Below are 21,600 nucleotides of genomic sequence, written 5' to 3'. Positions count from 1 at the left end.
TGTACCCCTCTTATACCACAATTCTGTCAATCATTATTTAATCACTAATAAAAATTAATTTTCAAAAAAGGGCTCAGTCCCACAGGAACACAAATGAACACGCATGTACACTCCAAATCCCAGGGCACTCCTATTTCTAAATGACTGACTATAAATTGGGGGCTCCCACAAATCCCCACAGGTTCACTAATCTGCTAGACTGAACACAGCATTCAGGAATGCACTGTACTCACTATTACCAACATATTAACAAGGATTACAACTCGGAACAGACAATGGGAGAGAGGCAAAGAGCAAGGTGATGTACATAGGTATGTGCATGTGTGGTTTTCGTGCCTTCTCTGGACACACCAAACTCCCAGCACCAGGATGTGTTCACTAAGATGAAAGCCCACTGCCAAAGAGTGTTTTGGGGAGATTAAATAAAACACCAGTCACTGGTAACTGAAGTCAATTCCAGAGGTCAAGGATAAGGCCAAAAATTTGGTATTTCTGAAGATAATGAAGCTATCTGTGGATGCCTAGCCTGCTACACATACTTCTAGATCCACAGACACTAAGGATTTTGGGACTTATGTGACAACAATGCGACAAAAAACTGAAAAAAGAAATAAGGGGAAGGAGGGAAGAAAGGGGATGGAAGGGGTGGAAAAAAAAAGTATAAACCACAAGCATTTTTTTTTTTTTCTAAACTAGTGAATTGCTCAACTCTGGCTGATGGTGGTGCAGAGCCCTGAATCTAGGACTTTGGAGGCTCAGGCATGAGAGTCTCTTCACATAACCATTATGCTATCTACCCCTGCCTGACAAGGAAATATTCTCATCTTTGTTCACCATGAAAGCTTCTGTGAAAGATTTTTTTTTAAAAGAATGCCTTTCCACAAAGGAATAGGTTGTTGTTGTTGTTGTTGTTCTTCTTCTTCTTCTTCTCCTTCTTTTTAATAATGGAACATACTAAAACTAAAATATCCAAGTGGGTGGGGATGTCGGCCTCCAAAATAATTATCTTGAGAAATTATACTGTATTCTACCATCCACACTTTTTTCAAAGCCAATTTTTTTTTGGGGGGGGGGTCTGCAAAAGAGACTCTCATGCTGGAGGCTCCAAAGCCCTAGGTTCAATCCCCTGCACCACCATAAACCAGAGTTAAGCAGTGCTCTGGTAAAAAAAAGAAAAAGAAAAATGATAGGCCACCCAAGAAAATCAACAATTGCATATACAAAAGAAACATGTTTCAGTATAAGTCTCATTTACTGTAACTTTCTACTAACATTTCTGGGCTTAACCTCACCCACCCACCCACTCACCCATCCACACATACATATCAACTATGCTATTAAGAAATGACAATCTGGGGGAGCCAGGCGATGTCGCAGCAGGTTAAGCACACATGGCAGAAAGTGCACAGACCAGCATCAGGATCCTGGTTTGAGACCCTGGATCCCCACCTGTAGGGGGTTTGCTTCACAAGCGGTGAAGCAGGTCTGCAGGGGTCTATCTTCCTCTCCCCCGTGTTCCCCTCCTCTCTCGATTTCTCTCGGTCCTATCCAACAACAAAGACAGCAACAACAACAACAACAACAACAACAACAACGATGACGATAAACAACAAGGGCGGCAAAAAGGGAAAAATAAAAAAAAAATTAAAAAGAAATGACAATCTGGGAGTCCGGGAGATAGTTCAACCAGTAGAGAGAAGTCTACCATGCTCCCAGGCAGCATATGTGAGCTCTATGCACAGGAAGAGCTTCAGGAAGGGTGAAGTAGTGCTGTGGTGTCTCTCATTCTATGTCTTTCAATCTGTAAAGTAAACAAACAAAAACAGAGCCCACCAGAAACAGTGAAATTACACACTCCCAGATCTCAAACTATATTATAAAGCCATCATCATCAAAACAGCACAGTACTGGAACAAAAATAGGCACACAGACCAGTGGAACAGAACTGAAAGCCCAGAAATAAATCCCCACATCTATGGACATCTAATCTTTGATAAGGGGGCCCAAAGCATTAAATGGAAGGAGGCTCTCTTCAATAAATGGTGCTGGGAAAACTGGTTGTAACATGCAGAAGAATGAAACTGAACCACTTTATCTCACCAGAAACAAAAATCAACTCCAAATGGATCAAGGACCTGGATGTTAGACCACAAACTTAGAGGAAAATATTGATGGAACACTTTCCCACCTACACCTCAAGGTCATCTTTGATGAAACAAACCCAATTGCAAGGAAGGTTAAAGCAGAAACAAACCAATGGGACTACATCAAATTGAAAAGCTTCTGCACATCCAAAGAAACTATTAAACAAACAAAGAGACCCCTCACAGAATGGGAGATCTTCTTCACATGCCATACATCAGACAAGAAACTAATCACCAAAATATATAAAGAGCTCAGCAAACTTAGCACCAAAAAAGCAAATGACCCCATCCAAAAATGGGCAGAGGATATGAACAAAACATTCACCTCAGAGGAGATCCAAAAGGCTAACAAACATATGAAAAACTGCTCTAGGTCACTGATTGTCGGAGAAATGCAAATTAAGACAACACTGAGATACCACCTCACTCCTGTAAGAATGGCATACATCAAAAAGGACAGCAGCAACAAATGCTGGAGAGGCTGTGGGGACAGAGGAACCCTTTTACATTGCTGGTGGGAATGTAAATTGGTACAGCCTCTGTGGAGAGCAGTTTGGAAAACTCTCACAAGGCTAGACATGGGTCTTCCATATGACCCAGTAATTCCTCTCCTGGAGTTATACCCCAAGGACTCCATAACACCTAACCAAAAGAGGTGTGTACTCCTATGTTCATAGCAGCACAATTCTTAGTAGCTAAATGTCGGGATAGCCTGAGGGTACTTCTTCCCGAGCTAGTGCTCTCTGGCTTGGAGAGAACTGCCCGCCATGTTCGGCAATACCCACAGCTAAAACCTGGAAGCAACCCAGGTGCCCAACAACAGATGAGTGGATGAGAAAGCTGTGGTATATATACACAGTGGAATACTATACAGCCATCAAGAACAATGAACCCACCTTCTCTGACCCATCTTGGACAGAGCTAGAAGGAATTATGTTAAGTGAGCTAAGTCAGAAAGATAAAGATGAGTATGGAATGATCCCACTCATCAACAGAAGTTGAGAAAGAAGATCTGAAAGGGAAATTAAAAGCAGGATCTGACTAAATTGAAAGTAGGGCACCAAAGTAAAAACCCTGTGGTGAGGGGTAGACATGAGGCTTCCTGGGCCGGTGGGGGGAGGGGATGGTGGGTGGGATGGGACACAGTCTTTTGGTGGTGGGAATGGTGTTTATGTACACTCCTAGTAAAGTGTAGTCATATAAATCACTGGTTAATTAATATGAGAGGGGGAAATTAATTGTATGTCTCGAAGTTTTTAAAACACAGACTGAGTTTTCTTAATATATAGGCTGTATATTTGATATGCGGACTCTCTCAAAAGCCTAGACCAAGTAGATCAGAGGCAACCAGTGGCACAGCTATTTACAAGATACTAGGTACTATACAGCAAACCCTAACAAAAGGACTTTTCAAAATTAACCCAATTACCAAATAATGTGATGATAACATTAATTATCCATTGTCTTTTTGAACCCTAAGATAGCAGGAACCTCGCATCTCCACTATAGAGCCTATATTTCTCCCAGTCCTGGAACCTTAGGATAGGGCCCACTTTCCCGCATGCCTCTCCCAATCCATATCAAATAATATTGCATCAGTCGATCACAACCTAATCAACGCAATGATTGCCACCTCAACATGCTTCAGCTCAGACTGTGTCCAGAGACTTCAGGTGTGTAATGACAACACTTCAGCTTCATTACTCGGGTGAGACCTTTCCTTTCATAGCATTCTCTAATTCCACCCCAGGTGGATCATTTTCTAACAAAGTCCCAAAACCTAGATAAAGACCAGGTTCTGTGAGAGCATATGTTCACACGTATCCATAAACAAGTGCAAAATATATACCTGAAAGCAGAAATACACTAGAGTTTGCAGTGAGTACCCCCCCCCAACATTTCCTCTCCACAATTCCAAGCTTTGGGTCCATGATTGTTCAACAATTTGTTTGGCTTTGTATGTTAACTCTCTTTTCAGCCACCAGGTTCCAGATGCCATCAGGATGCCGGCCAGGCTTCCCTGGACTGAGGACCCCACCAATGTGTCCTGGAGCTCCGCTTCCCCAGAGACCCACCCTATTAGGGAAAGAGAGAAGCAGACTGGGAGTATGGACCGACCTGTCAACGTCCATGTTTAGCGGGGAAGCAATTACAGAAGCCAGACCTTCCACCTTCTGCAACCCACAACGCCCCTGGGTCCATGCTCCCAGAGGGACAGAGAATGGGAAAGCTATCAGGGGAGGGGATGGGATATGAAGATTGGGTAGTGGGAACTGTGTGGAGTTGTACCCCTTCTACCCTATGGTTTTGTTAATTTATCCTTTCTTAAATAAAAAATAAATTAAAAAAAAAAATGACAATCTGGGAGTCCGGGAGATAAGTTCAATCAGTAGAGAGAAGTTTACCATGCTCCCAGACAGCACATGTGAGCTCTATGCACAGGAAGAGCTTCAGGAAGGGTGAAGTAGTGCTGTGGTGTCTCTCATTCTATGTCTTTCAATCTGTAAAGTAAACAAACAAAAACAGAGCCCACCAGAAACAGTAAAATTACACAGGTGCAAAGCCCCAGTAAAAAGCTCCGGCAGCAAATCAGACAGTTGAGAAGCAGAAGGCAGGACATCTGGCAGAAGCACACATTTTACCATGTGTGAGGACGAGGGTTTGGGTTCCCTAGAACCACATGGGAGCACCATGCACAGGTCAATGACATCTCCCATCGACTATAGAACAGAGTTGTGGTGTCTCTCCTGTCTAGCTAAAAAATGTTAGTAGGAATTTTCTATCAGCAAAAGAATACATAAATAAAAATACCACTGGAAGTAACATTTAAAAGACTTTTTAAAAATATATATTTATTATTGGATAAAAATAGAGAGCAACTGAGAGGGAAGGGGGAGACAGAGAGGGAAAGTGGCAGAGACACACCTACAGCCATGCCTTACCACTCATGAAACTTTCCCCCTGCAGGTGGGGACCAGGGACTTGAACCCAGGACCTTGCATGCTGTAATGTGAGCACTTAATCAGGTGTGCCACCGCCTGGCCCCTTAAAAGACTTTTCTAACATGGTTTTCATAATATCCCACTATGACATCTCTGATGTTAAAATGTGAAGAGCTCAAGTCCATTTGCTTTCGGTTTGTTGTCTCTTTGTATTACACAGCAGAAATCCCTAATCCAAAAAGCTAACAAACTTTGCCAGGATATAAAGAAATTAAAAGGAAACTAGCAGCTGGCACAGTATGAAGTCTATATTCATTTTTAAAAAATTAAGTAAATTTCAAATCACCCCAATAGCTAATCTCAGTTTATATAACATACCATTTACAGCCTTTTCGATCAACTCTTCACAAGCATCAAAATCACCCTTCAACACCAGTTTATCATGCAAATCTGTTAACATAGGATGTTCCAGAGCTATCTTGGTTTTCTTTTGTAGTGATTCAAAGGCCTCTGTATAGTTGTGTTGCCTGAAGTGTTTTAGGCAAAGGCGAATGGCTTCCTGTTCACGGTACTACTGGAACACAAGAGAAAGAATGAAGAGAAGAGATTTGTTTAGTTATGACTTCATGAAACAGGAAGTGACAACATACCCAAGGGAGCATTTACTATGTATCAAGTTCTATACTAACTCTACTCACTAGTAGCAGCACTTACTATTTCGACTTTGTTTTTCCTTCTTTTTAAATCTTCCTTTTCACTAACTTGATTTATATTGGATACAAACAGCCAGAAATCGAGAGGGAAGGGGGTAATAGAGAGGGACAGAAACAGACAGACACCGGCAGCACCGCTTCACCACTTGCGAAGTTTTCCCCATGGGTGGAGAGCGAGGGCTCGAACCTGGGTCCTTGCTCATTGTAAGATGTGAGCTCAACCAAGTGCACCACCACCCAGCCCCATTTTTCCTTCCTTCTAGTATATCAGGAAAGGAAACATGGACTTACTGTCAGAGCTATACCACTGTAAGTAAATAGCCAGAGCCGTGTGACTTCTTTTGAGAGAAAGAGAAGGGAGGGAGTATTACAGCACCAGCCCACCATGCATTACGTTGCCCTCTGGCGCCTGCCATGGTGCCAGGCTTGAGCCCGCAGCATCACGCACAGTAATGCATGTTCATACCAATGAACTATCTCCTGGGTCCAACTTCCATTTTTAAATAGCAAAATAAAACATAGTCAGTTGTAATAACTTGCCAAAGGTCAAGATGATTCGACTAAAACTTTATTACCTCCTTGACCAAACAAACAAAAACAAAACAAAAAAGCAAAAGCCAAAGTTACAAATATATATCAGAAACAAAAGGGAAGCATAACAACAACAACACAAAACAAAACAAAAACATCCTACATTTTCAGGCTACACCTATTGTAACAAATAGCCTGTAAGTAACTATTAACCATCAAGGCCAAGGAGGTGGCAGCTCAGTGGACAGAGCACAAGGCTTCCAGGTGGGAGCCGGCTAAATCCCCAACAACCTAAGAGAGCACCAAGGGTGCTCAAGCCAGAGATGGGAAGAACTCCAAGGGTGATGGAATGGTGCCTTCGGTATCTCTCCCTCTCCCTAAAAATAGATCATTAAAAACAAAGTGAGATGAGAAGGGGGCAAATGAGCAAAGTTCACCCCCCTGCCCCCGCCCCAGAACACTATATTCAAATACAATTGCTGGACTGAAGAGAGATCTCACTGGCAGGGCATATGCCATGTCATGAGTGCGGCCCAAGTTTGAGCCCTGGCACACATGGCAAGTGCTCACATGTGAGAGAGGTCCTGTGCTGTGGTGCCTCTTCCTCCCTCTGTCTATCTGAATGAAAAAGAGGCCTGAAGTGGTGAAACCACATGTGCAAAGTCCTGGCTCTAAATAAATAAATAAATAAAACAAGCAAATAAATGTTAAACTTAAATACCACTGTTTCCTTCCCATCCCTAGCTCCCTCTCTCTCTTCTTCCCTCCCTCCCTCCCTCCCATCCTTCCTTCCTTTTCCTCTAGGGAGCCTGATGCCTACACTACAAATCCACTGCTCCTAGTGGCTATCTTTTTCCCATTGTTGTTATTGCTGCTGCTGTTGTTGGATAGGACAGAGAGAAACTGAGAGAGATGGGGAGGACAGAGGGAGGGTGGGAGAGAAAGACAGACACTGCAGACCTGCTTCACCACTTGTGAAGAGACCCTCCAGCAGGTGGGGAGCTGGAGGCTCAAACCAAGATCCTCACATGGGTCCTTGTTCTTTGCATTATGTGCACTTAACCCAGTGCGCTACAGCTTGGCTCCACTTTTTGTCTCTTTTTTCCACAGCACTGCTCAGCTCTGGTTTATGGTAGTGCAGGTGATTGAACGTGGCACTTTGGAGTCTCAGGAATGAAGTCTCCTTGTAAAAGCATTATGGTGGGAGTCGGGCAGTAGCACAGCGTGTTAAGTGCATATGGCATAGAGTGCAAGGGGCGTAAGGACCCCGGATCGAGCCCCCGGCTCCCCACCTGTAGGGGAGTCGCTTCACAGGTGGTGAAGGAGGTCTGCAGATGTCTATCTTTCTCTCCTCCTCTCTGTCTTCCGCTCCTCCATTTCTCTCTGCCCTATCCAACAATGACAACATCAATAACAACAATAATAACTGCAATAACAATAAAACAACGGCAACATAAATAATTTTAAATAAATATTTAAAAAAATTAAAACCATTATGGTATCTACCCCTTACCCCCACTGTTTTATTTTTAATAAGCATAAAACAAATAAATTATTTCAAATTAGGTACTTAAATAGTCCAACTTTATAAAACACAAACACAATGTATAACACAAACATGATGTTATAAAAGTAATTTCATATCAAAACTGCCACACTAAAAAAACTACAGCTAAATATTTTTCTTTTTTACTCTTATATTTATTTATTAGAGACAGCCAGAAATTGAGAAAGAAGGGGGTGATAGGGAGAGACAGAGAGACACCTGCAGCCCTGCTTCACCACTCGTGAAGCTTTCCCCTGCAGGTGGGGACCAGGGGCTTGAACCCCAGTCCTTGTGCACTTTAATGTGTGCACTCAACCAGGTGCGCCACTACCCAGCCCCAATATTTTCATCAATAATATTGTTGTTTTTTTTAAAAATCAGGATCAGATTATCATAATGTAATTGCTGACTACAGAGTCAGACTGGCTGGGCCACTCGCAGACCTGGATACTTTATAACTAACTCTGTGTGTGACCTTAGGCAAAATACTCAATCTCTCCATCTCATCTGTAAAATAAGAGTATTAATTCTGAGAGTGGTAACAATGAAGTGTCAGCACTGTTTAGAAGTAGGGAGAATAGAAATGCTTAATGCATCTTATCTGATTTTAATCATTCTATCACCATTACCACTCACGTTGTTTTAATGGTTCTTAATGAAGAGGTTGTCAGAGTCTCCCCTTTACAGGCATCAGAAACATAAAGTTGGGATATTAAAGTGCAGTCCTACCTTGCTATACCAGTTGAGACAGGGCTGTACTACATCAGGATCATCGATGCCGCTCAATTCAACGTACCAGATGCTGAAATTAAAGCTGGGTCCCCAGGACAACAGTGGGACTTTTTTTTTTTTTTCAGTCATGGGCAGAGGGAGAAAAAGAAGGAGAAATAAATAAATAACATGATAACATGGTTCAAATAATTATTTACCAAAATAAAAATCACTATCCACGTGTCTTAAGAGTTATTAAAGAAATTTTCTGGGCACCTTCTGTACCTCTAACACTACCAGGTGCTGGGGCTACAGCAGCAAATAAAAATATATCATGAGGTTTTTCTTTAGTTATAAAGACATAGCAAAATAAATTCCTCTACACACACACACACACACATCCTCCTCCCACCCCAGCCCCCCACACACAAACACAAGAACCAGAAACCAGGACTAGATGTTTAAGCAGGCAAAATTACATATGAAGCAAATTTCACTTGTTTATAAGAAAAAATGTGTTAGCTATTATGATGTCGATTTTCCACTTAGTAGTCAATGTTTTTGGTCATTTATTTGTTTTTGTGAAGCCACAGGCTCACACTTATGTGATGTCACTACTCTTGAGCTGCCTTTTTTCATACACATAGAGACTGGGGTCGGGGTGATACCACAGCACCGGGGCCTCTTTTGGTATGTATGACAGCATCTCCCATTAAGAATCACCTTGAAAATGTCCCATCCAGAGGAGGTCACAAAAGGGCACTATCAAAGCAGTCCCCAGATTTAATACTTCATTAGATTCCTAAGGAAACACGGAACATAGGCCAACCCCAGCTAGAGCTGAAGCGTCACCCAGAAGCCCACACAACCACCCAAGCAACAAAAGGTTCCAAATTTCCCATCTAAATCATTCCCTCGAGTAAATCCTCAATTCCTCCAGAAACCCTAAAATTCGATGTCTCTTTGGCTCCCAACCTCAACGTGCCAATTTCCTCATCCAGCTGTGATTGTGGTAACACATCAGGTTGCACACTCTTCTAGATTTCTGTAAGCAGTATCTTCATTCTACACTACTGTCTTTTCTCATCTGACAGAAGCTCCCACTGAATAAGTTTGCCCTACCTAATGTTGTGACCCATCTCCCTTACTTTTATATACATAAAGGAAAACACATAGGATAACAGAGTAAACCCATTAAATTAAAAATATAATAATAAAATAATGAACAAAGTCATCACATAGGAAACACACACACATATACACACACACACACATATATATATATATATATATATACACATATAATTTTATAAACAGATTTAAAAAAGGTCTAGTGGCAGGTCAAGTAATTACAATTTCGAAGTTATGATAATATGTGCCACACTGTTGTGTGTTTGTAACTTGATGTTGTTTATCATCAGGGACCCACTGCTTTAGTCTGACCTTTCCACCAGAGCATCCCAGCTCCCCCCAGTGCAGCAGGCTGGGGGCTCAATCACGTAACATACATAGCAAAGAAGATAACTCTTCCAGGAGAGCTATCTTGCCAGTGCTATGATACTGCCTTCACTCAAAGTTTTTGTCTGTTTTTGTGTCACATAGTTTCCCACTTTCTCACATACACAGAGAAAAAAGAGACACACCAGACCTCAAGAGCTATCTCTGATGTCACAATTCCTCCAATACAGTGCAGGAGGTCAAAGCTGGGCTGCACGCATAGCAAGGTATGTGCCCTGCCAGTGAGCTATCTCCCCACTCTCAGTATGTATACCTTCTAGCTGTAGTAAGTGACGAGGATTGTTCAAACTACTGTGTGTTGTTGCCTATATTCATGATTGAAGGAAATGCTAAATACACTAATAGGTGAGAGAATATAAGATAAGACTTTTTCTCCATCGAATTCATAAAGCCACTAATTATTGATCAGTTTCTATAAACTCCTGGGGTCAGAGAGACTCAAAAATACATATACAATACCTGTAATGAAACAACCAATTTTGGTTGATATTACAGAATTATGAGGGGGGGGAGAAGACTCTCTAGAACCTTGGACTTTATAGTCTACTTGTGTACACAAAAAAAATATCAGAGTAGAATCCAACTTTCAAAAGTAGATTTATATCCCATGTTCATGTTTTACTATGCATATGGTTCTGACCTAGTCATTTACCATATAACTTAATTCCTCATCTGTAATATAGTTCATTCCATAGGGTTATTAAGACAAATGCTTTTTTAAAAAAACCTTTTTTCTTTTTATTTATAAAATGGAAATACTGACAAGACCTTAGATAAGAAGGGTATTATTCCACACAATTCCCACCAACAGAGGTCCGTATCCCATCCCATCCCTTGAAAGCTTTCCTATTCTTTATCCCTCTGGGAGCATGGACCTAGAGGGTCATTATGGGGTGCAGAAGGTGAAAGGTCTGGCTTCTGTAATTGCTTCTCCACTGAACAAGGACACTGGCAGGCTGATCTATGCTCCCAGCCAGACAGACGTTTTTGAAGTGTTATCTACTATCATTGTAAAGCAATGTGAGAACGTTTCCCAAAAGCTTTGTCTTTGATCCATTAATCACTAGCTCTGGGGTCTGGGATAGAACTTTTAACTTCTACCCTTAGTTCCTTCAACCAAAAAAGCAAAGACAGGCTGCTATTATAATATTCAAATGAACTATCATCTGTGAACATATAACTCCTCAGATAAAGGAGGGACTACAAAAGCTGGAAAAGAGCAAGAGCCTGGCTCACTTAATGATGGCCCTTTTGGTCATTACTACCTGTTACACCCCATTATCTGGGGCCCTAGCCAAGGGGGTCCTTGGATTCCCCCCTTGATACAATGGGCCTAGCACTCTAATGGACCCCTCTTCTCCACCATCACTGGTCATTTCCATCAGGAGCATCAGTCCTTCTGAGGGCCTCTCCAGAACCATGCCCTCACTGTAAAGTAGCAGTGGTAGGGACTGTCCTGTTGTCCAAAGGGAGGCTGGGTCACTCTCCTCTGGCATTTGAATAAGATGGGTCCTGAAATGAGTGCAGCCTCGAATGTTCCCAGTGGGACTGTGAGCTCAGACTGACATGGACTTGAAGGTTACACGGGTTCCTGTGCTATAAATATGAGCATACATAGACCCAGGCTCAGACTGATGTGGTAAACTGCATTTATATATTATATATATATATATTTATATATTTTCTTCAAGTTTGGGAGCTAACTCTCTGCCCTAATCCAGTTTTCTAGTCTCAACTCTGACTACATTTTCCTTGACAATATTTTTAGTCTACTTATATGTTATCAAGCTCAAGTAGAAATTACTAAAGTCATGGGCCTCTAGGAATATACCTAAAATAGGCTTCCCGGAACCTCACCTCTCCAGAGCAGAGAAGGCAGGACCATAGAAAAAATGGACACACACACATACATACACACACACACACATATATTTATTTATTTATTTATTTATAGAAATAATAGTCAAGCCATTTCTAAGACCTTGAGAGAACTACTACAGTTTCTAGTGGAGGGGAATGGGGACACAGAACACTGGTGGTGGGAACAGTGTGGAATTATCTCCTTGCTATTTTATAATTCTGTAAATCAATATTAAATCACTAATAGAAAATAACTATAAAATAATGAAATAATCTTATTTAAAAGAGAAAACATTTCATTTTGTAGGACTAAACAAAACAGCTACACAAAATACTGTAAAATCTAGGAGGCCAGGAGACGGCTCACCCGAGAGAGGGCACATTTTACCAAGGCAAAGCTACCACAGTTCTAGCCCCCAATCATCACATGGCAGCACTTGCACAGGGAAAACTTCATGTGCAGGACAGCAGTGCTGTGGCTGTCTCCTCCTCTCCCTCTTATTCTTTAACAAAACAAACAAAAGAATAAGGGAATTTGTAGACACAGAGTACCAGAAACAACCCTACTGGCAAAATACATAAAACTATATGATCTAAATGTATCATGTAAAAATATAAGATATTGTCAGAGAGTGTGATTTTAAGCATAAGCTCATAGATTTATGTATTATGTAGACTTAGGTATACATACTGAGAAAAGAATTACTCATTAGTACTTAAAAAAAAAAGAATTAAATTTGCCCAAAAACTTTAGGAGTGACAAGGTTGTGAGAAGTGAGCATGATAATAAGTTTTTATTTCATTATCTTTTTCTTTCCCAAGTCATTTTTCATTTGTGATGAACAGTGGTTTACAAGATGACAAGATCACAGGGTATATCCTGTGTTCCCAACCTCCCAATAACAGCCACTATAGTTCCCACAAAGTTTGAGAGACTGTTTACTTCTGTTTTTTTTTCTTTTTAATTTTAATACTTTGTAAATTCTCACCAAAAATGGGTTTTTATCTACAATTATTTGTTATAACAACAGTAACTACAGTTATAAAAGAAAGTAACACTCTTAAGATCCTAACTACTCTAAAAATAGCTTTCCCTTTAGAAGTAGCCTTGATAAGACTACTGCATTCTTTTTGCCCAACAGAAATATTTTATTCAATGAAATGAACAGGTCAACCCTTGACAGATTAGGAATAAACACTTCAGGCTATAGGGGATATGCAGTTTCTTGCAACTATTCATCTTTGCCTTGCTAGCTCAAAAGCAGCATGTGTGAATAGCCGGAATGCCACAGTACCCCTAAGAGTTTATTTTAACAAAACAGGAGGCCTGAAAGTTTCAGTCCACAAGCTATACTTTGTTGCCCAGGGGTTCTCAGAATTTATCTCTATTCAAGAATGTTAAAAACCTTACCAATTTTAATGAATCGACAAGGAAACATCTGCTCGTCAATTTTATGCTTCAAGGTGAATGTTTCTTTGTTGTAATCATTCTTTAATCCACTATGGGGGAAAAAGTAAGGTTTTCAAAACTGACTTCATAATTTCATAAACACAGTAAAACACACTTGTATCATTTTCCGATTTTAGCATAAAACCGGTGCTCAAAATATATGCTCAAAATAATGTAAAGTAATAGTTTAAAATAGAATATGGTCCAAAACTAATACATTCACATGTCTACATTATAAGTTTATGAAAGCTAATGAATCATGTTCACGGTCAATTAAACATGTGACTACAGAGTATACAAATATATGATAGGAACTAGTATCCTTAATGTATAACCGAATGCAACATAACATATTTGAACACTAAAGAATACATGATAGGGAGTCAGGTGGTAGCACAGCGGGTTAAGCACAGTGGCGCAAAGCTCAAGGACTGGCATAAGGATCCCAGCTTGAGCCCCCGGCTCCCCACCTGCAGGGGAGTTGCTTCACAAGTGGTGAAGCAGGTCTGCAGGTGTCTATCTCTCTCTTCCCCCTCTCTGTCTTCCCCTCCTCTCTCCAATTCTCTCTGTCCTCTACAACAACAATGACATCAATAACAACAATAACTACAACAATAAAACAACAAGGCAACAAAAGGGAATAAATAAGTAAATATTAAAAAAAAAATACATGATAACATTTCCCCCTTTGCTGGCTTTGTTGTTTGTTGTCGTCTTTGTTGTTATTATGTTGTGATTGTCTTTGTTGTGATTGCTGTCCTTTTCGTTGGATAGGACAGAGAAATCAAGAGAGGAGGGAAAAACAGAGAGGGAGAGAGAAAGATAGACACCTGCAGGTCTGATTCACCACCTGTGAAGTGAACCCCCTGCAGGTAGGGAGCCAGGGTCTCGAACCAGGATCCTTTCGCCAGTCTCTGCACTTTGCACCATGTGCGCTTTTAACCCATTGCACCACCACCTGGCTCCCACATGATAACATTTTTTTAAATTTCTTTTTCTTTTAAATTTTTAAAAATATTGATTTATTTATTACCTTTTGTTTCCCTTTGTTGTTCTATTGTTATAGTTATTATTGATGTCATCATTATTGGATAAAACAGAGAGAAATGGGGAAGGCAGAAGAGAGGGGGAGAGCTGGGGGCTTGAACGGGGATCCTGAGGCCGGTCCTTGTGCTTTGCGCCACCTGCGCTTAACCCGCTGCGCTACGCTACCGCCCAACTCCCCACATGGTAACATTTTAAGATTCGTCTGCTTAAGAGACTGAAAGACCAACATTCCAGCATATCTGATGCTAAGGATTAAAACTTAAGAACCTTATGCCTGCAAGTCAGGTACTCTATCCACTGCACAAGCTGTTTCGGGATTAACTAATATCTGATGACTTAAAGAAATCTAGGCACAATATGAAAAAGAGAGTGAGAAAGAGCAAACCATGCAGATTTCATTATTAAAAGTACAGCTTATGTAGATCTTATTTCCTCACAATCACGACTTACCTAGACAATAGTTCTGTCATATTTTCTTCATTCATTCCACCAAAAACTTTGAATTTCTTTAAATTGCAGACATGTGTTTTCTCATATTTCCCAAATGTAATATTTTGAACTATAGCAGGTCTTTCAAGCTTCAGAATCAAGTACTAAAAGAAGAAACAACCAGATTATACCCTTCTATGTTTAAAATAGACAACTTTAAAAGTTCAAATTCTGGACAGTTCACAGAAAAAATTATAAAGTTCATCCTATCTATCCTGTGCTGACAGATTTTTGTTTTCCTACGTTTAAAAACAGTTTATTATAGCCTTACAGACCCTAGGAAACTAGATCTTTCTCAACACCATAGCTGAAGAAGGGTGAAGGGGAAACCTGGTGAAATGAACTTGTAATCAAGGAATACCATTCAATAAAACATACAGCAGAGTGTGAATAAGCAAATAAAACAACTTGTGGATACAAAAGCAATAGCCTATTCACATTATAATGAGAACTGCCTATTTTCATGCAATTACTTCAGTAGCAAATTCATTTTTAGCAATTAACCACGCCAATCTCATAAAGTAGAAAATTATTATCTACACATGATGGTAGTAAAAACCTTTTCCTACTACAGATGTCAAGTACAGCTTGTTTTCCTATTACAAGTGAGTAAAAATGGGGCAGATTTACAAGCGAGTGAAAATGGGGCAGGATAGTGATGGTACTTTACATTGTGCAAACTGATTTAAATCACAAAATCTGAAGAAAACTACTACTGGTTGGATGCATGGTAGAAGAGCTATCCAGGAAGAGATTCTGATTATTTGTTGGAAAGGTTTAATGCCTTATAATAAGAATTAAGTCAGTGCCCTACTTTGTACCATACACTTAAAAAAAAAAAAAAAACAACACTGATATGTGTGGCACCTAACACTTAAGCATAAGTGCTAATACTATAAAACTGGGAAGAAAATAGGGGCAAATCTTCATGACTTTGAATTTGACAGTGAATTCTTTGATGTCACACCAAACTTGCATGAAACAACATGTAAGACGAATCTCATATCAGAACTAAAACATGGGAGCTGCTTCAGAGGAAGGTTATATGCAAAACCTGGGTTCAGTTCCTGGCACCACAGGAAATGACAGATGATGCACTCCTTTCTCTCTCAAAAAAGTAAAAATCACTGAAAACTTTTGTGCATCAGAAAGCACTACCATGCTGGCAAAATAGCTCACTTGGATAGTGCACTGCTTTGCCAAGTATGCAACCCAGGTACAAGCCCAGCACCCAACACACTGAAGTAAGCTTTGGTGCTGGGGTTTCTCCCTCCCCACCCACCACCTATCTTTTGAAAACAAACAACAACAACAAAATTAAAGCACTATCATGGAAGTGACACCAGCCTAGAGAATAGGAGAAAATATTTTCAAATAATATATTAGTATCCCGAATATTAAAAAAATCCTTTTAACTCAGTATAACAAAGATCAACTATCTAATTTTTAAATGAACAGAGAACAGGGATGGGCAGTGGCACAGCTGGTAGAGTACACATTACCAGGCATGAGGATCCAGGTTCGCAGAGCTGAGACTGAAAAGGAGTCACTCTGGCACTAGATGACACTGTTGTTTGTCCCAACCTTGAGTTCTGACCCATTGCTCCCAGCCAACAGTGGATAAATAACAAAATCCTGGTCAATGAAATGTAAGCAGCAGCTTGCTGTGGGATCTCTACTTTCAGAAGCAAATCCTGCCTCTTTGTTATTTGAACATTCACAGCTGCAACAACCTCTGTACAGCAAAGGAAAAAGATCAAGAATCTCAGAGATAGCCCTCAGTGAGTCACTCCACTGACCTGTTTCGTGTGCGCAACTCTATTTGCTTAGCTCACTGGGATATGATCTCCTGTTACTCGCTGCTAAAAGGATACTTACTAATTCACCAACTCTAAAGCCAAAGTTTTAGCCACTGTTATATAGTATGACTATTTAAGATTAATGTACTGCTTACATAAGGAGCCACAGAAAAGTTGAGATTGCTACTCTTGTGTCAACCATTTTTTTAAATTTTTTTATATATTCATTTATCCCCTTTTGTTGTCCTTGTTTACTGTTGTAGTTATTATTGATGTCATTGTTGGATAGGACAGAGAGAAATAAAGAGAGGAGGGGAAGACAGGGGGAGAGAAAGATAGACACACCTGCAGACCTGCTTCACCACCTGTGAAGGGACTCCCTTGCAGGTGGGAAGCCGGGGTCTTGAACCTGGATCCTTGCACTTTGTACTACTTGGGATTAACCCAGTGTGCCACGGCTCAAGACCCGGGCTTGAACCGGGATCCTTCTGCCAGTCCTTGTGCTTTGTGCCACCTGTGCTTAACCCGCTGCGCTACCACCTAACTCCTGTTGTTAACAATTCTTTACATTTGAATCAAAGTAGGAAGTGTGATGATATGATTTTGGCCAATATAATGTTCCTTAGGAACATGGCCGCAGGATCAGAGAAATAGCTCATCATTAGACCAAAGGACTGACATGCTAGAGGCCCCAAAGGTGGCAGTCTCAATCCCCAATGCCAAACAGTGCTCTATTAACTAAGCCTTTCTCTTTCTCTCCATCTCTCATAAAATACAATTTTGAAAGAAAATAGACACTTCAAAAGAATACAGCTATAAATCAGAGAAAAGACTATAAAAATCTCATGAGATACAAGCCAGAGAACCAGGAAAGTGGATCCTCTAACCTCAAGCCTTCAAATAATTATACTGGTCAACCTCAAAAGACCCTTGTCAAAACCACCAACCCACCCACTCTAAAGTTCCTGCTCTTCTGTACTAGTGCAAAATAAAAAAGCCTTGTGGTTTTTAACTGCTTAGTTTCTGGGCAATTTGTCACAATGCAACTGATAACTAGTACAGCATCCCAGGCCAAAAGGAATACTCACAGCTCCATTAATTAATTAGAGCTAAACAACCTAAGAAGCATTTATGTACTGACAATGTAGGAGCCATGTGAAAAAAACAATAAACATCAAGAAAAAGAATAATATTTGTATTTCAATGATTTGTAAATATATTTTCAATGTAATCTGTGTGCACAAATATTCTTAAACATTTAACGTAGACTGTAATCTGCCATTTACATTTCCTGAACCACATTTATTTTCTACATGATACATACTATTTACCAAAGCAAACACAAAAATCTCAGCTTTGCAAACACCATTGGAAGGAAAATATAAAAATTCATAAATAAAGTGTGACTTTCCAGGAGCCTTGTAATTAAAGAAAATGCACATAAGCAACTATAACACAAAAATAGAAAGGGATCCCCAGAGCTTATGACAGCTACAAAATAAATGCTTCCATTAAAATTTTTTTGTTGTTGATAAGAATACTATACTGTTGGTCATTACGCCAAGTCCCCTGCATTGCTTGATGCTGTGGTCTATTTACATAATCACTGTTTTGCCTGAGACCTGCCCTGCCTGAAGGGTATTGGGTTAGTCCCATTGGTTAGAACCTTCGCAACAGCTGCTATGGAAGCTTTCTATGTTCGTGCTCTTTTTTTGCTCTACCACCTCTCCTAGCCATTTCCTTTTCCCACTTGCCACTGCCGTTTAAAGAGATATATAAAAGGCAGTGTATCTGATCAATAAAGAAAATTGCATTACATTCCCAGTCAGCCACGAGTTCCAGAGTCTGTCTCTCCGGTGACACTAGCCCGGCACTATACTATCAATACTAAGAGTAACATTACATCTACCCACCTCTTTGAGAAAAAGAGTTTTCCAATTAATACAAAAATTTAAATCTAGAAACAAAACAAGAATATAATCTAGCCCTAAAGCCTTGCCCTAGATCACTGAGTCAATGGCAAATCCTATATAATATGTAGAAAAAATACTGTGTATAAAACATCATTAAGAGGCAAGGATTTCCCCGTATCTTTTCTTCCTTGTCACAAAATAAAACCCAATCAGAGTCAGGAGAGAATGGTAATATCCACTTTCTGTATTTAGTTATTTGTTAATAAGCAAAAGTTTAAATTATTAGGCAAACAATCTTGGCGCTGTCAAAATGCTTTCAGAGTTATTTCACCTCTTGAACAACTATCACGCAAGCAAAAGTTACCAAAAGCTCTGGAATGCACTACTGCAATAGCATTTTCCACCGTTTGTATTTTAAATATATTTATCTGCTTTTCCTCTTCTCTAGTTATGAGCTCTAGCAAGGCAGACAATTTTATCCTCTGATGAGTCCTCATTGATATTCTTCATTGATGTTACCCAAACACCATCCACTAGCAATGATATGTGGCAACCATTCAATACCTGTACCTTGAATTTGGCAAATGTGAGATAAGACAAAAGGTGAGGAGAACAGAAGGTGTAACCCTAAGATGGTTACCCAAATTCCTGGTCCCTGCTGTACACAAAATCTCCTTCCACATATTCAATCAAACACTTATCAAGGTGTCCTGAAGGAATCAGATGTAAATAATGAAGGTCCCAAATCAGTTCAATTAACTTTAATTAAAAAAGAATATTGAGGTGGGCATGCCCTCATGAATGCTTTTAAATCTGAATGGAAGAGGTCAGGGAGAAAAGGTCATAAATGCAAAGCACAAAAAACATTCATTGCATCAATGCTGACTTGAAAAGGAAAGGGACCATTTTTGCAAGGAATGTGAGCAGCCTCTAGAAGATAAGAACAGTTCTCAGCTGATAGGCTGCAAGAAAAAAAGGACTTAAGTACTATAACCAAAAGCAACTGAATTCAAAAAACAATTTTATTCACAGCCACCAGTAAAAGCCCAGGCAACACCTTGAATTTAGCCCTGTAACACCCTAGGCAAAGAAGCCATTGAGCTGTGCTGGCCCTGTGGTTCTGTAGTAGCTACAGAATTAAGAGTTATTCCAATATTCAGCTTGTGGTTTGTTATGTAACAACAGAAACTCAGACACAGGAACCCTTCACAATGAGAATAATGGTAAAATCACAACACCACAGATGGTTTTAAATTTTACTGTCAGGGCCAAGGAGAAGCTCAGCAGTATGTGTGAGGCCCTTAAGTTCAATCCCTAACACTGCTTTATATGGTGAAGTGAGTGCTGGGGAAACAGCATAATGGTTATGCATAATACTTTCAAGCCTGAGCTTCCAAGGCTCCAGGTTCAATCCCCAGCATCATCATTAGCCAGAGTTGAGCAGTTCTTTAACACTCACTCCTCACCCACTCCTTCCTCTGTATCTCGCTCATTAAAATAAATAAAATATAATAAATGGTTAAGTGGTGCTCTGGTCTATCTCCATAAGAGATTTTAAAATTTACAATGAAAGTTAATTAAGAATTAGAATAATGTTCCAATGAGAATACTTCCAATACAGTTGAATAATAGTCTAGTACTAAATTTTAGAATATAAAGAGCAAAAATTTTATTTGGGTGGGTCTGTTTTGACAAACCTTAAAGAAGGGTAGAGAAATGAGCCTGAGTTACTAGAAGTTCCAGGTTCAGTACTTGGCACCACAATCAGAGCTAATTAGTGCTCTGATTAAAAACAGAGGAGGAGAAGGAAGGGGAGAAGTAGAAGAGGAAAGGAGGAGAAGGAAGAGGAGGGAGGAAGAGTAAAGAAGTGAAGTGAAAATTAAATTTTAAAGCCATAACCATCTCATTTATTCTAGGGAATTGCTCAAGGGAAACTGAGCAACGTAGATAAGCTATTTTTAATAAAAAGCGGAATTACTGGCCAACCAACAAAAAAAGAGAGGCCTTTCAGTACCTGAACAACAAATGAAGATCACAACAGACCCCATAGCAATCCAGAGCATCAGGCAAGGGTTTTGTTTTGTTTTTAATATATAACATTTAAAAAAATTTTATTACCTTTATTTATTTATTGGATAGAGATAGCCAGAAATTGAGAGGGGGGGGGTTAGGGAGAGAGACAGAGAGACACCTGCAGCTCTGCTTCACCACCTGCAAAGCTATCCCCCTGCAGGTGGGGACCAGGGACTCGAACCTGGGTCCTTGTGCACTACAACATGTGCACTTGACCAGGTGCACCACCATCTGGCCCCGTTTTTTTTTAATTTATTTATTTTTATTTTTTCCCTTTTGTTGCCCTTGTTGTTTATCGTTGTTTTTGTTATTGCTGTCGTTGCTGTTGGATACGACAGAAAGAAATCGAGAATACAGAGAGGGGGAGAGAAAGATAAACACCCACAGACCTGCTTCACTACCTGTGAAACAAACCCCCTGCAGGTGGGGGTGGGGGTCCTCGAACCTTAATGATCTTCGTGCCATGTGCACTTAACCTGCTGTGCCACCGCCTGGCTCCCAGGCAAGGTTTTTATGAACAATTATATGCCACCAAACTAGAGAACCTGGAAGAAGAGGTTATGTTCCCTGAGGCATACAACCTCCCAAGACTGAGCCAGGAGGACATAGAAAACATGAGCAGACTAATTACAAACAAAAAAACTGAAGCAGTTACCAAAAGCCTTTCCAACAACAAAAGTCTAGGCCCTGGCAGATTTAACATGCATTCTACAAAACCTTCATGGAAGAGCTAACACCTCTACTTGACAGGCTCTGCCAAAATATTGAAGACACAGGGACACTTTCTTCCACCTTCTATGAAGCCAGCATCACCCCGATAGCAAAAGCAAACAAGATATACAACCAAAACAAACTACAGGCCAA

General features: G+C 40.2%; 1 protein-coding gene across 15 annotated transcripts in view; it reads right to left on the bottom strand.

Moving 5' to 3' along the window:
* Nucleotides 1–21,600, bottom strand: part of MKLN1 (muskelin 1) — a 439,788-nt gene that overhangs the window by 100,073 nt on the left and 318,115 nt on the right. For 14 of the 15 annotated variants that reach the window (XR_009551231.1, XR_009551232.1, XM_060196585.1 and 11 more), the window contains 4 exons: nucleotides 14,913–15,055; nucleotides 13,377–13,465; nucleotides 8,606–8,715; nucleotides 5,465–5,657 (listed from right to left, as the gene is read on the bottom strand). Coding sequence is in view for 13 of the 15 variants with exons in the window: in XM_060196585.1 (XP_060052568.1) it covers nucleotides 5,465–5,657; nucleotides 8,606–8,715; nucleotides 13,377–13,465; nucleotides 14,913–15,055 (535 nt within the window). In the remaining 2 variants the exon portion in view is untranslated. Of the gene's footprint in view, nucleotides 1–5,464; nucleotides 5,661–8,605; nucleotides 8,716–13,376; nucleotides 13,466–14,912; nucleotides 15,056–21,600 lie in introns of those variants that run through there. The other variant, XM_016188613.2, reaches the window with a different exon arrangement.

This window comes from Erinaceus europaeus, chromosome 8 (assembly GCF_950295315.1).
Source record: "Erinaceus europaeus chromosome 8, mEriEur2.1, whole genome shotgun sequence".
Lineage (NCBI taxonomy): Eukaryota > Metazoa > Chordata > Mammalia > Eulipotyphla > Erinaceidae > Erinaceus > Erinaceus europaeus.
Note: the sequence above shows the minus strand (reverse complement) of the source record. Positions and strands in the feature narration are given on the sequence as shown.